At 44.5% G+C, this 14,622-nt stretch overlaps 1 protein-coding gene across 2 annotated transcripts in view; it reads right to left on the bottom strand.

Annotated features, from left to right (window-relative positions):
- Positions 1-14,622, bottom strand: part of Mctp2 (multiple C2 domains, transmembrane 2) — a 113,682-nt gene that overhangs the window by 71,769 nt on the left and 27,291 nt on the right. Inside the window, exons 8-10 of one of the 2 annotated variants that reach the window (XM_013012180.1) lie at positions 8,585-8,749; positions 6,099-6,229; positions 649-835 (exon numbers count right to left, since the gene is read on the bottom strand). In XM_013012180.1, coding sequence (XP_012867634.1) covers positions 649-835; positions 6,099-6,229; positions 8,585-8,749 — 483 coding nt within the window. Of the gene's footprint in view, positions 1-648; positions 836-6,098; positions 6,230-8,584; positions 8,750-14,622 lie in introns of those variants that run through there. The other variant, XM_013012181.1, reaches the window with a different exon arrangement.

The raw sequence follows: 14,622 nt of genomic DNA, 5'->3' as shown, positions 1-14,622 counted from the left end.
ACGTATCGATTTGCACAGGAGACAAGAAAAGAAAAAAACCCAGAATGCAAAAAAAAAAAAAAAGGCACCTAGAAAAGCCAGAAAACTAGTATAAACAAACAGAGAGGGCAAGGCCTTTTGCTCTACCACTGAGGAGTGGTTTGTGGTCCAGGACATAGCATAGGGGAAAAGAAAAAAAATCACCCATCACTCAGTGCCCACCCCCCTGGGAACAGAAGTAACAAACAACATCCATTGTACTGCATGCCTCCCTCCAACTCAGCTAAGACCCGTGCACCCCCCTCTGTACGCAGAGCAATGTAGACATTAAAGAGTCAAAGAAGTTACTTTTGTTTAGCTTCTATTAAAATTCCTCTTTCTACATGCAGGAGTGGATGCCGTGAAGATGTCACTGATCTTCCTAAAAGCTAAAAACTTCCTAAAAGCGATACTACACAGTATTTTTTTTCTTCTCTTTAAATAGCCTAGGCATATTCCTTTCACCTTCAAACTAATGCATTAACCCCTAGCGCGGTCTGACATCTTGTTTTATGAGACGCACAATTAAACTTGGGACAAAGATCTCCCTGGATGCAGTTTTTCAGGGAACAGACGTGGTGCAGGGAGGGGCGGGGGACAGGAGCGTAAATGATGTCACAAAGCACTCACATAGCGCTGGCAAATCTGCTTCCGCTCACTGGGGTCTTCTAAGGGGCAGACACACAGATCTGAGATGGAGACCCCCACACAGGGCGTAAGTGTGATCAACATAAGGAGAGACCCCGGGCAGCTGTCTAAGGGTAGTTCCAAGCAGTTGCCCTGTTTCAACGGGAGGGCAGAGATATCCACTTTACACCTAGGAAAAGAAAAAGAATTCAGGAGTCAGGGAAAGAGAAATGGGTTACTTCAGGCCCCGGTGAACCCCTTGAAGCCCAGCCCCAACCCTAGCTCTGCCTTCGATCAGTTTTATTGGACAGTGGAGGGACACAGAGGCTGCTGCGGTTCAGGATCTGCACTCACAGCTAGTATTGTCCTAAAATGAAGGAAAGGATGCTGGGTACGGGTGGCTCATGCCTGTCATCCTAGCTACTCAGGAGGCTGACATCTGAGGATCATGGTTCAAAGCCAGCCTGGGCAGGAAAGTCTATGTGACTCTTATTTCCAATTAACCACTTTTGAAAAAAAAAAAAGCTGGAAGTATAGCTCAAGTGGTAGAGTGCTAGCCTTGAGCAAACGAGCTTAGGGACAGTGCCCAGGTCCTGAGTTCAAGCTCCAAGACTAGCAAAACAAAAACAAAAAAACAAGTAAATAAAATTAAGGAGAGAAAGAAGTAAAAACAAATCAAAGAGAAGACAACATCAGGGGCTTAATAAATAAGAAGAGAACAGAGAGGTTTCTGCCAAGTTAGAGCTACAAAAGGACCAGGAAAGTCTCGGGGAGTATTAATGCCAGCTGGTGAGTTTTTATTTAAAGCAACATTTAAAGTATTTTCTGAGCAGGCTGGGTGCCCCAGTGGGTTTTTCCTGGACAAATGGAGCACGAAGTATTGCTAACTGATCCCATTTCCTCACCAAGCCAAGAAAGGTTCTCCTCCATCCACACACTTTCTGCTGCTTTTTATTTTCTTTTTGCCAATGCTGGGGCTTGAACTCGGGGCCTGGGTGCTGTTCCTGAGCTTCTTTTGCTCAAGACTAGCACTAGCACTCAAACCACTTGAACCACAGCACCACTTCCAGATTTTTCTGTGTAGGTGGCATTGAACCCAGGGCTCCATGCATGCGAGGCAAGCACTCTACCACTGAGCCACCTTCGTTTCTTAACAGCCAGTCTTCTGGCACCACTGAAAGCCTCCTCCTTCAGGAAGCCCCAAGGCCAAATTGGTTTCTCCCACACTGGGAGGCACAGCCCTCATTCTGCAGTACTGCCTGCGATGTGCAGCAGCCCCAGACATAGTACCCCAGAAAGCAACCTTATCTGCACCCGATCCAATGACACCCCAGCAGCTCTACAACGACTCCAATACACAATGTGGCCTCTACTTCCTGAATAAACAAAGCTGCACGTACAAATAGATCCTCGTGAATCAGGAAACACATGCAGTTATAACGTCAGTGTTGTCTAGACACTCCTTTGCTTCTTCCCTTACATTAGAAAAACCACTGAAATAAATGTAGTCCTCCCAGGTTGGGAACTCCAGCGTGTTCTACACACCGAAAGGAAATAGGGAATAAATGACTCCTTTCTTCTTTTTTCTTTTTCTAGAACAGACACATTAAACCTTTTCTCTCTCCACCACAGGCAGTGAATGTGCTGATTTAGCATTGTTTCTGACCTCCTGTGCTTGTCTTTCACCATTAATTCTGTGGCCTTTTAATGTTTCTAATTCAACACATAATTTTACCGTCTCCATCAGCCAAACCTGTTCAAGTTTTCCTTGCCGACCATGGGCTTTTAACCTCGTATTCATTACCATAACTCTATGTTTTATATTACAGACTGGTCAGCTTTTAACTTCCACGCAAAGGGGCAGGAGAGAGTGTGAGAGTTTTAAAAGCTGAACATCTCAGAGGCTAAAGAATCAGGGAAACAGAAGTAAACAGTAAACGTGCCAAGCCTGGCTGTAAAAGCAGATCAATGATCCTGGGTGCCAATTTGTCCAGAGAAAATACACCGGCCCTGATTTCACTGCCGGAAAGCCACTAATAAATGGGGAGAATGTCACAGCCGCTTTATAAGACACCATCTGGCACTGACCGAGAGGCAGGCCAAAATGGGCTCGTGGATTCTTCTTCTCAACCTTTCTTGACTAGATGAAGTCTAAGAACATGCCATCAGAAGTTCATCTCTAAAATCAGCCTGAAATGAAGAAGTACCCATTTAAGAGAATAGGATTTCTTTGAAACAGCACACAATGGAATACTCTATATTCGTATATACTCAAGAGTTCTGCACTTTATTAAAAAAATAAATCTTGAGAGTGGGTTAAGTCTAGACCCGAGTCAGGTACAGGTAGGTAGGTAGGTAGCTAGCTCATGTCTATAACGTTAGCTACTCAGGAGGCTGAGATCAGAGAATTGAAGTTCAAATCCAGCGTGGACAGGAAAGCCCATGAGACTCTTATCTCCAATTAACCACCAAAATGTCAGAAGTAGAGCTGTGGTTCACAGGGGTAGGTCATAGTATTTTTTTTAAATAGTGGGGTTTGGTAGCCATACTTCATTTATTTAAGTTGCAGACTTGAAAATTGTCAGAGTAAGGGGTTTTCTACAGTTGCCTTCTAGAAAAATTCCCCCAAATTACTAACAGGAGCACTGGCCATAGACAACGTCACAGCCACTGTCACTTAGCAGGTTCAAGCTGGTGGTGAACCCCTTGTACAACCAGAGAGGAGACTCCGGGGCTCACTGTCCTGGAGATTTGTTCTACCTTCGTGTCAAAATGCCTACAGTGGGAAGCTTTGCTCTGAAAAAAAAAATCCACCTCACCCCCAAGAGGCTTTAATGACTTATTCAAGGTCAAATACGAAACAGGACCTCAGGAGACAGTTGTCACTTGTTCTCATTGTTGGAGAATCTTCTGATGTGAAAAGAAGAAAGAGAGAAAGAAGAAAGAAAGAAAGAAAGAAAGAAAGAAAGAAAGAAAGAAAGAAAGAAAGAAAGAAAGAAAGAAAGAAAGAGAGAGAGAGAGAGAGAAAGAAAGGAAGGAAGGAAGGAAGGAAAGAAAGAGAAAGAAAGAAAGAAAAGTATTCAGACAACAGCCAAGACATAAAATGCCTAAATATAAAATACTTAAGAACATAAAATATCCAAAGCCTGAGAATGAAGGGAAAGATGAAAAAAGCAATCAAAAAAGAACTGTGAGTAGCCTGTCCAGCAACACCTTCAAATCCGAGCAGCTGTGCTTCTGGTGAGGACAGATTTCTCTCCAACTAAACTTTCCTGCAAAGAGCGGATGTGAAGTCAGTCCCCAAGAGATGCTCCCGCTATTTTCCACACCAACAGGACAGAAAACAAAGGAAAAAGATACTTAAAAAAACAAAAAAATAAAAAATAAAAGCAATGCATGAAGAGGAAGGAAAGAAGAGCCAGAGATCAAAGTCCACTTCTCAGTTACAAACAGGAAATAGCTAAAATCATCAACGCATCTCAAAAATTAATAATAACCCGGGTGCTGGTGCCTTGTGCCTGTCACCCTAGCTACACAGCCGCGGGGAAGGAAAGCTGGAGAGACTCTTATCTCCCATGAACCACCAGAAAACCGGAAGTGGCGCTGTGGCTCAAGCGGTAGAGCACTCGCCTTGAGCTGAAGAGCTCGGGGACAGCGCCTAGGCCCAGAGTTCAAGCCCCACAGCAGACAAATAATAATAATACCCACTAGATTGTAATGGGGCAACTTCCTTTCTCCCTGGTCTCTGTGAAGCAACCCAACTTTTCATTAAGAGCTTCCTGTCCAGTGATGGACACTGCACAACCAATGCCGTGACAGACAGAGGGATGGATGTACAGACAGAAATCATCTGCGGGCCACTTGCCCCCGGGGGATGGGTTCCCACGGTGCAGATGGCACTTGGGGACACAGAGCACCTTGCGTGGTCTAACTTCTCCCCACTCCCCGGCCAGCCCAGGATCCTTGTCCCCCCCTGGTTGTTGCCATGTTCGGGGCACGGATCTGTCACAGAGCCCAAGCTGCAGGGAAGCGGCTGAGATGTCTCACTTCTGCATGTAAGTGAACAGTGGCCAGCAAGGTCAGACTAGTCACCGACAGGCAAGGACCGTGAACACTGACCCCGGGTGTCTCCTCCTTGAGCCCGGAAGGATGTGTGGCTCAGGGTGCTGTGCGCCACCTAGCCCGGGGATGTGTGGCTCAGGGTGCTGTGCGCCACCTAGCCCGGGGATGTTGGGAACAAAGCAGCCACTGCTGCCTGTCACACAAGAACGGACTACAGAGGAGGAAAGGGTGCAAAGCATGGTGCTCAGGGCACCAGGGCTAGGACAGCGTAGGATGACTAGGAGCTTTTGGACATGTGGGGCGGGATGCACGCAGGCGGTGTGTTGCACACGCGGAGGTATTTTCCACATGCCGGGGAAAGTTACTGGCATCGGTGCGCGCGAGTCAGGCTTGCTGAAATAACCCTGCAATCAGACAGTGCCCTGCAAGAGGGTGCATTCACTGAGAAACAATAGAATGTTCTGTGGGTACTTCCATCCCTTCCCAACTCGCTCAAAACAATCTACTGAGAGAAGACAGCAGGAAGGACTAACACAGACTTCCACAGGCCGAGCTAAGAACTTGACAGGAAAAACAGAACCAGTCCATGCACTGGATCTCATGCTATTTCTCCCCCTGAAATCTTTTTCTCTTCTTGGGCCTCACTGTCCGATCAATGAGCTGCAGGTGAGGAGTGATTTGTTCTCTCTCCCTCTCTCTCTGTGTCTGTCTGTTAAGTTTAGCAAGGACTTATTTAGCACCACAGCGTGAAAGTAAAAAGAAACATTTCCCTGCACAAAGTAGAAGCAAGACTCAAAGCGGTCCTCAATGTTCAGTATGCAAAAATAAGACTCCGCGCTGACTATTTATTCTCCATGTGCAGTATTCAAAAGAAGTTGAGCTGCTTCCCCAATCACCCCAAGACAGCTGCTGGAACCCTGATTCTCAAACCCACCTCCTGTGGAAATAGGGGACCCTATCTTCCTGTCTTCTCTTCTGCTTTTTTTTGGGGGGGGGCAGTGGGGAGTGGTCGGTCCTGGGGCTTGAACTCTGGGCCTGGGCACTGTCCCTCAGCTCTTCAGCTCAAGGCTAACGCTCTATCACTTGAGCCACAGCACCACTTCTGGCTTTTTCTGCTTATGTGGTGCTGAGGAATCGAATCCAGGGCCTCCTGCATGCAAGGCAAGCGCTCTACCACTGAGCCACCTGCCCAGCCCCTCTTCTGTTTTTAAACACTGTTTTTTCAAGACTGCATAGTATCTACTGATGAAATTCTGATTGCTCTGGCCATAGGCCTGATTTCAGAGTTCCCTCAGCCCAAATCACAGGATACTGGTGAGCAGTAGTCTCCCCCCCACCCCCACCCCCACCGGGCAGACACTGAGAAGCGGGGGATGGGAAGGGAAACTCACGTGCCCATGCGCTCCTCGTGCTTTTTACCGTCTTTGCCCCACACTTCAATGTCCAAAATGCCCATCCTGTCAGAGAAGTAGTGAAAGTCAAACTGTTCCTGCCACTGCGGGTTTGCATTCTTACACAGTGTCTAGAAAACATGCAGTCAGATCGTTTACTTTCTTCAGACGCCACTGGCGGCCACAGCAGCTACACAGCAACAGAAATCACTCTACCGGGCAGGAGGGCCCCCGGGGAAAGGGATGTCCCCCTTAAGTAAGGTGGGATGAATGAGACCTCAGTTAGCGGCCTCTCCCATCCAGCCAGGTATTGATGTCTTTTATTTATTTTCCTAAGACAGGCTTTCAGGATGGCTGGCCTCAAAGGGTCAATCCTCAGGCCTCAGCCTCCTGAGGGCTAAGGATTACAGTGTGAGCCCCCACACCCAGCGAGACCCCGTAATTTACTGACCAAGTTCAAAAGAATACTGTAACAATAATAACAATACACCTTGCATCTATCGAGACATGGATATGTATGTCTATATATATTTACACACGCATGAATCTATCCATATTGATACCTATTTATCTATATAGATATGTCTCTATATATCTATCTATCTAGATATATGTATGTAAATATATAGAGATACAGATAAGACAGTTTGTAACTGCTCTTTCTTAAGGAAGATAAACAAATTGCTTAATCAAATTCAAATAACATTCTTGTTGGCAAATACGCGGAGTGTTGACTTCAGAAATATATAAATTAACAGTTTGGGGGTCTTAATTAACATCTGTCAAATGCATTAAAGGAGAAAGCTATAACGTCTACATCGCTGCCTATTTTTAAATCCAAAAGCAGTGAAATCCAGACACTACAGTGGCGGGAGGAGGGGTGCAGGGGGGGCGGCAAGGAGGGAATGTAGAAATTCCACTGCAGCCATATTTTAAAATGAACAGGAGTGATGTGAAATGTGAAAAATCCCATTAGACACGGCTTGCGTTTGCTTCCCTGGCTGGCCGTGTTTTTGTTGATCTTGTATTGATAAAGATCCAGCTTGTGACTCAAGAGTTAAAATATCCTTGTGAGCTTGAAGCATCCAGGGTGAACGCTTAGCAACGCAGACCTCAGCCGCAGCCAACAGGGCAAGTCACTTAAGCTAGTTTTCACATCGAGTTTAACATATCAGATCACCAGATTGAAAAGCCAGTACAGGAGAATTAAAAGCAACATTCTCCACAGAAGAACATACTAGATTTCAGTTTATCTACCCTCCACCTTAGTCCAAACAGCCAAATAGTGTTTTTGCTGAATACAATTTCCCATACATCCTTAGCCTGATGTTGGCTGGCTGCAGGAATTTCAGAGATGTGTTCATGCCGCATGCATTCCCAGCAAGGGGGCCCCTACAAGAACCTTCTTAAACAAATAATCTGCACAGCTCAGGTGCAGTTCCGTTTCTTTCTCTTGTTTTAAAGACTTTTTTTTTTGTTTTGGCAAACTAGTTTTCAATGTGTCTCTCATTTCTCTATTCATCTTTTGGGTTGGAGGACAACATTTGTAACTTTTGATTTGGGTTCGGAAAATACATCAGGACTGGCAACACCTCAAACCTCCCTAACTAACTCTCAGAGTTGCCTGGATCTTCTGCACTGGTCCCACGATGCAGGAAATCATGAGCAGACATCTTTCCCCACCTACCCCCCAATCTAAATCTCTGTGGGTTTTAGCAAGTGACATAACTTCCAAATACTCTGGCTCTTTTAATTCATAAAACATAGGAAATATTCTTTGCCTGACAGTGATGCAAAACTAATGAAGATTGCTGTTTTGAAAGAAAATCACATCCCATCATTATGATTTAAAAAAGAAATGGAATTTGAATTGGCAGCATAAGATGTCTTACCTATTTAAGGACATTTTAAATGACTGTTATTCTTAATACCTGAGTTTATTTTTTTTAAACAAATTCACAGCAGAGGAACCACTGTGCTTGTTAATGATTTCTGCTAACTATTTTTGGTGTTGAGATTAACAAGTAAGAGCCACGGGGTGGGGTTTACAGTTTTGAAAAGGTTTTCAATGATCTCCAATGTTCCCATTTAGATATCAAGCAGTATGCTATTTACCTCTGTTGGATTTTGAGAAATATTTAAGAATCCTTTTTTCTGCATTCTGTGAAGTTTAACTTTGCTCATTTCCGAGATGGAAAAAATAATAATAGACCATGCATTTAACACTGGTTCCGTAAAACTTGCTCTGCCTCTGAGTGTCTTATAATCAATTCGCCCAAGCAGCCAAAACAATCCTCGGATTAATTGAATGCATCCGAAACAATCATTTTTGTTTTCCAGGACGCTAGTTAATATGCTTCAGGAAATCTAAAGGTTTCATTCTCATAAAGTTTAGGACGGGGAGGGGGGGGTAATAAAACCATGTTTTAGGACTTTTTTCTTTCTTTAATTCTGGAAATGTGTCCTTTCTCAGAAGTTGAGCTTACCTTGCTCTTATACCTCTGATCTCCCAGTCTGAACTGAACCAACACCTCAGTCATATGTCCTCCTGAGAGATTCCTTCCTTCCAACAGAGTGATACTGAGGGTCCCATTCCAGAGTTGGTTCTTTTTCAAGGACTCTGAGAGGCGCAGGTTGCGGATGAAAGAGGACTAAAGCCAGACAGAAGAGAGGACAGGTGAGCTGGCCGCCCTCCTCCCGTGACCCTCCCTGAGCACAGGCATTCCTGTGCAACCCGAAAACCACTCCCTCGCTCAGTGGGAAGTTTGTGTTTCTCACTGGCTCTGCAGGACCTGCTTCTCAGGTACTGAGCGATGAACAATGCAGCAGAGCCCCACTCCCCCCCAGAGGGACTCTGGGCTGCTTTCTTCCTAGGAAGCAAGGGAAGGCCTTCTGGGAAATAGGGAGGGAAGAGCAAGGCGGTTGCTCTTGGGGCAGTTAAGTCATCCCAAGGAGGACTTTATCCCCCACCCCTTATCTGATGGGTTTAAAAAAAAATCTCGATTCCATAACGTGATTCACAAGGCCACGTTGCCCTTGTAAAAAAAAAAAAAGTCACTTAATATAATTTTTTCCAAGTCTTTCCATTTCCTAACAAATGGGGCAATGTCATTCTTTCTTATGGAGCCATAGAATTCCATTGTGTATATATACCACATTTTCTTGTTCCTTTCTTTACTGAGGGGCATCTTGCAACAATGAGAAGTACAAGTTGTCATGTCCAAAACGAGCTTTACGTCGGTGGGGAGGGGGAGGGGTGAAGGAGAAGGATTGGGATTGGGGGGGAGGGGGGAGGCTGGGAAGGGATGTGAAGGGTAAACAAAGAGGAGGCTGCAATGCTTGGTAAGAAATGTACGCATTATCCTGCCTATGTAATTGTAACTCCTCTGTACAGTATGTTCACAAATAAAATTAAATTAAATTAAAAAAAAATAAACGTGCTCGCAAAGTGAGCTCTGCGGGAGGAGAGGGTGGGACAAGATGGGTGGAGGAGGAGCGGGAAGAGGGAAGTCTAAACATTCATCAGAACTTCTGGGACCCAGGAGCAATTCAGTCAGCTATTATTTACTTTTCTGAGTTATTAATCTACAGTCACTCAACTATGTGCATCGGTATGAGTGTTTGTAATGATGTATCTATGCATCAATATGTATATTTGCCTATTTGTATACGTATACATTTATGTATTTACATATACATATTCACATATAAATATATACATGAGCTAAACACAATAGGCACAAGTAGGCGAGCACCTCCTATTGTTAAATTAAGGTGATGATAGCCAACTGTATTTTTAATTTCCCTTAGGCAATATTTTATCTTTTTTTGGCAGTACTTGGGTTTGAACTCAAGGCCTTGGGCTTGCTATCCAGGTGCTCTAGGGATACACCACACCTCCAGCCCCTGTAATATTTGTAAGACACACCCAATGGTTAAAAGGATTATTAGAATAAATCTCTCTAACTTATCAGACTCCCTATTTTACCAATCTTAGCTCTTCGCTCTATTGTGTTAGCTGAAAGATCTAAAAGCAAAACCGGTTTTTGTTTTTATATAATCACCATGCCCCAATCACACTCAACAACAACAACAAAAATTAATCGATTTCTTGAGTGCCACTAAATACTCTGGACATACCCCCACACACACAGTGAACTCAGTGATGTCTTTTCATAGGTTTGGATTGAGCGAGAGCCGAGAGCTGAGTTACCTGGCAGGATTCATTTCCATCCTCCAGTGAGTGGAATGGCGCAGGACAGACTTTTTTTTATTATTATTTATTATTGGAAGGAGAAATAAATGGACTGGAGAATATCAATGGCGTCAGACGTCACGGTAAGGCCGTGAATTTCCAATACTATATAGTCATTCCGGTCATCTGCTCACTCTATCTTCCAAATCATTTACACATCCATTTGCTCAGACACCAGTTAGTCACAATTTATCACAACACATGGTTCCGGGGGACTGTGTTAATTACACACCCACTTACCTCATCCCCCCAATGTCCCTCCTCCACTCTCTGCGGACGATTTCACAGTACCAGACCAGGCGGGTTGTTGATCATTTTATGAGATCCTTACTTTTCTGTGATTCATCATGAAAGCCTTTAATGAACTACATGTATGGAAACTACATATATGGTCCCAAACCTTTATCCACACTGCTTTCCTTGGGAAACAACTCTCTCTCTCTCTCTCTCTCTCTCTCTCACACACACACACACACACACACACATATGCAGAAAAAGGAACAGAATGAAACAAGAGGGAGGAAAACACATTTAGAGGTTCCAAGACAGAATGTTGCATATAAATAGACAAAGAAGTAATTTTAAAAAGTGGTGTGGGGGGGGGAGTCTCCTCTAGTAAACATGAATAATGCTTTTTGAAAAAAAATTACTTTTACCGTATTTCACTTTCTTAGGAGGCTGGGATAGAACCCGTGACCTCACACATGCTAGGCAAGCTCTCCACCACTGAGCTACCATCCCTATCCCTGGTGAACAATGCTTTCTTAAAACTTATTTGCAAAAAATATGTGGACAGGGGAAAAAAATTATTTGCAGTTCATCTCCAGGTAGAATATAATAAAAGTTTGTGAAATTTGTGGAGGGGAAGGGAAAAAACAAATCGTTTAAATAGGGATACAGGTGGACCCACTGCAACAATGAGATGTACAAGTCTTTATGTCGAAAAATGAACTTTACAACTTTGGTGGGGGGGGGAGGGGGGATGAAGGGGGGGAGATGGGAAGGGAAAAATAATAATAATAAAAGTTTGTGAAATGGTTTCAAAAAAGCAACTTTTTTGTATTTGCTGACAACAACACAATATCTGCATACACAGCCCACGCTTGAGCGCACAGGTCTGAAGCTCAGTAATGGAGAAGCGGGAGGTAAACTTCATACATTTTATAGCTGATCAAGGGCAAGGTCTGCAAAGTTCTACCTTCCAAACAAAAATGAGATTTTGATTCATATATCCTGTTGTGATTCCTTTTTTTTCTTTTTCTTAAAAGTTTGACTTGTCAACCCACACGCTAAAGCACGACCTGTCCCACCGCCATGCTTCAAAGTTCCGACAGATAAAGCGTCCTCCCCAAACACTGCAACTATTTCAAAACCCTTTTCACAAAATAAAAAGGGGGGCGGGAGGGGGTGGATGTCCACAAAGGATCAAAGGGCACCCTACAGTCTGGCAATCGCCGAAGAAAAATGGGAGCGCTTCCATGAAATATTGGCCTAAAATAATTTTGCGGCTTGGTATGTCCTAATTTCAAATTGGATGTTTATCTTGGAAAGGCTTCTATCTAACTTGTCCATAAAATGGTCCCACTTAAGCTCCATGAGTTCTGTGGAAATGGAATCCAAAGCCGGTTATTAAGGGGGTCTGGAGATGGGTTCCATATGGCAGACCAGCATGGGAGGGCAGGGCGGAGGCCTGCGTCGGGGGCTACTTGGCAGGAACGCCTGCTCTATCCGCGGACACTCGTTGCATTACACCCGAACATCTGGATTATTGCTTGTAATGTCCCTGGGAAATATCCACTTTCCATCAAAGCCTTTATCTATCTCTGTCGGACTTTGAACATTTTAGTATTTAGCGCAGTCGTGTTTGATCTGATGGACTTGCTTTCTTGCAATTCAAGTTGTTGGTGGTGATGGGGTTTTGTTTTGTTTTTTTTTTTCCTGTCCTCCCTTTCTCAAAGGCAGGGTAAGAGAATGATCTATTATAGAGTTCACAGACGAAAAGGACCCGAGACATGCCTTGTATTTATCTCACCCTAAATAATAAAGCATGTATAATACTACAAGTAGTAGTAGTACAATATTGATAATACGACTACTAAAATGGCTCCAAAATTGGAGTTCATCTTCGTGTGCTTGCGCATATGTGTGTGCCTTAAAGAAGTTCCTTAATTACTTGAATGCTTCAGTTCCACCCTCAAGAGGGGTAATGAGGCAAAGGAGGCGGAGGTTGGAGGCGGAGTTCAGACCTTCTATGCACCTTTCTGTGGCAGAGTCAGGATAACATCTATTTGTTCTTCAAACACTCTTCCTTTCCACCCCACGATAAATCAGCTCATCTGCACTCACTCAGTTAGCTGGAATAGCTCAGGCTTTCATGTCCCGTGCCCTAGCCCATAAGTGAAATTTGTCATCTTAATGCAGCCCAGGGAGGGGATAGGCAAGAAAGAAAGGAGCCAGCCCACCTGAACTGAAGGGAACACCAGCAGAAGCAGCAGTCACCTGGGGCCTGACCCTAATTCCTCCGCAGACAGAATAGATAAAATATAGCACATCAGGGTTTTTATATTATCCTCCTTCCCTCCCTTTCTCCCCCCCCCCAAGGATCAGCACCTTTTACTATTTCTATGTTGATTCATTCATCTGCTCTCTCTGCCTGGGACTCCAACCCTATCAGATCCACACCCATTCTTCTTGAAAGGACAGAACCATTTCCACGGAAGGCCGGTGCCGTGGTTATTCATTTGTGGAAGCCAAGGTATGATATTCAGCGGTTAGCCATACTGGTTACTGCAAAAGGGAGAGAGCCTGGGAAATAAGTATTTCTAGGACATGAGAAGGAAGGGGTAGTGGGAGAGAGCACACCATAGTATGTCCTGACTTCAAATGCGGTGGGGGGGGGCACCCAGAGTCACCTCAGTCTCCACAGAAGGTTTTGATCCAGGAATAGACCTTCAAAGCCATGCGTTCGCCTCGATTCTGAGAGCCACATGGCTGTATTTTAAGGAGTTCCCCAGAGAGGACATGCTAAGGAGTCTGCATTGAGATCCCAGGACCCAGGGTCCTGGAGGCGGCTTCCACAGAAACCCAAGACGCGAGGTGAGCTCTCTGTCTGCTCTCTCTCCTGAGCCCGGGAAGCAGGGCAGAGAGGGGACAAGTCAAGCAAGACCATGAAAGGTGACAAGGAGTCAGAATGCAAACCAAGGTCACAGTGAGCCAGGTCGAGCTCCAGAACTGCCTGTGATGGCCAGCTCATCCAAGATGCTCCAAAATGGAGAGGAGGAAGAGGAGAGGAGCCAAGGGGAGGAAAGATAAGAGCTGAGGGAAGGGGAGAGGAGAGCGAGGGAGGGACAGGGGACTGGGGCCCGGGGGACAAAACCACGAATGATCTGCACATCCATGAAGTGCAAGCTCGTGCACATAGACCCTTCCTATCACCCGGGTGACGGAAGTATAGAATCATGTTTCCCGTGCATCCTTTTTTTGGACTGGCATCGATCATTTCCTTGATGCTATGGTGACAAATCCACAAAAAAAAATCATCAGCTTGGTAAGAAAAGCAGTAGAGTGTACGATTCATCCATGCTGACCACTGTTCCCAACCCCACCCCCCAAAAAACGTGATGGGGAAAACATCCATCTACTCAAAAAGTTGTACGAAATATTCCTTGCAAGGCCCTTTCAACACGTGAAATGGCTCTCTGTCACCGGCAGCTTTTGCAGGCAACACTAAGAAGGCCCACATTTGCAGGGACCCCAACTTCCATACTAGATTTCCCTTGGCAGCTCTTTTATATCATCTGAAGAAAATCCTGCAAGCATGGATGCTTCAGCCACGCAGACCCCTTTTGCCTAAGGATCATCAAACATCAGCCTCCTCAGATTTACCACATACGGATGGAAGGTAAGATGTGTCTGTGTAGATGAAAACTCTACCACAGGTCCAAAACAAGACAGAAAAAAAAAAAGAGGAAGAATTTCTACAAACAAGATCGTGATTTTTTTTTAAAGCTATTTTACCTGGAATCTTTTTGCAATTAAAAAAGCATATCGTCACTCGAGTTTCCCACCTAAAAATTTGTAAAACAACCGAATGAAGAGAATAAAAAGATTAAGTAAATAGATGAGGTCTATAAATACCCAAAGAGCTCTCAGAGTTCAAAAATCTTTCTCGCGTTCTTACCTCCTGTTACAACATAAATAATAAAAGGTGTTTAAGTCCACAAGCTTTTATCTCCTTGTCCTAATCTATAGGAAGCTCTTATCATCTAA

Source organism: Dipodomys ordii, unplaced genomic scaffold (assembly GCF_000151885.1).
Source record: "Dipodomys ordii isolate 6190 unplaced genomic scaffold, Dord_2.0 Scaffold15, whole genome shotgun sequence".
Classification (NCBI taxonomy): Eukaryota; Metazoa; Chordata; class Mammalia; order Rodentia; family Heteromyidae; genus Dipodomys; species Dipodomys ordii.
Note: the sequence above shows the minus strand (reverse complement) of the source record. Positions and strands in the feature narration are given on the sequence as shown.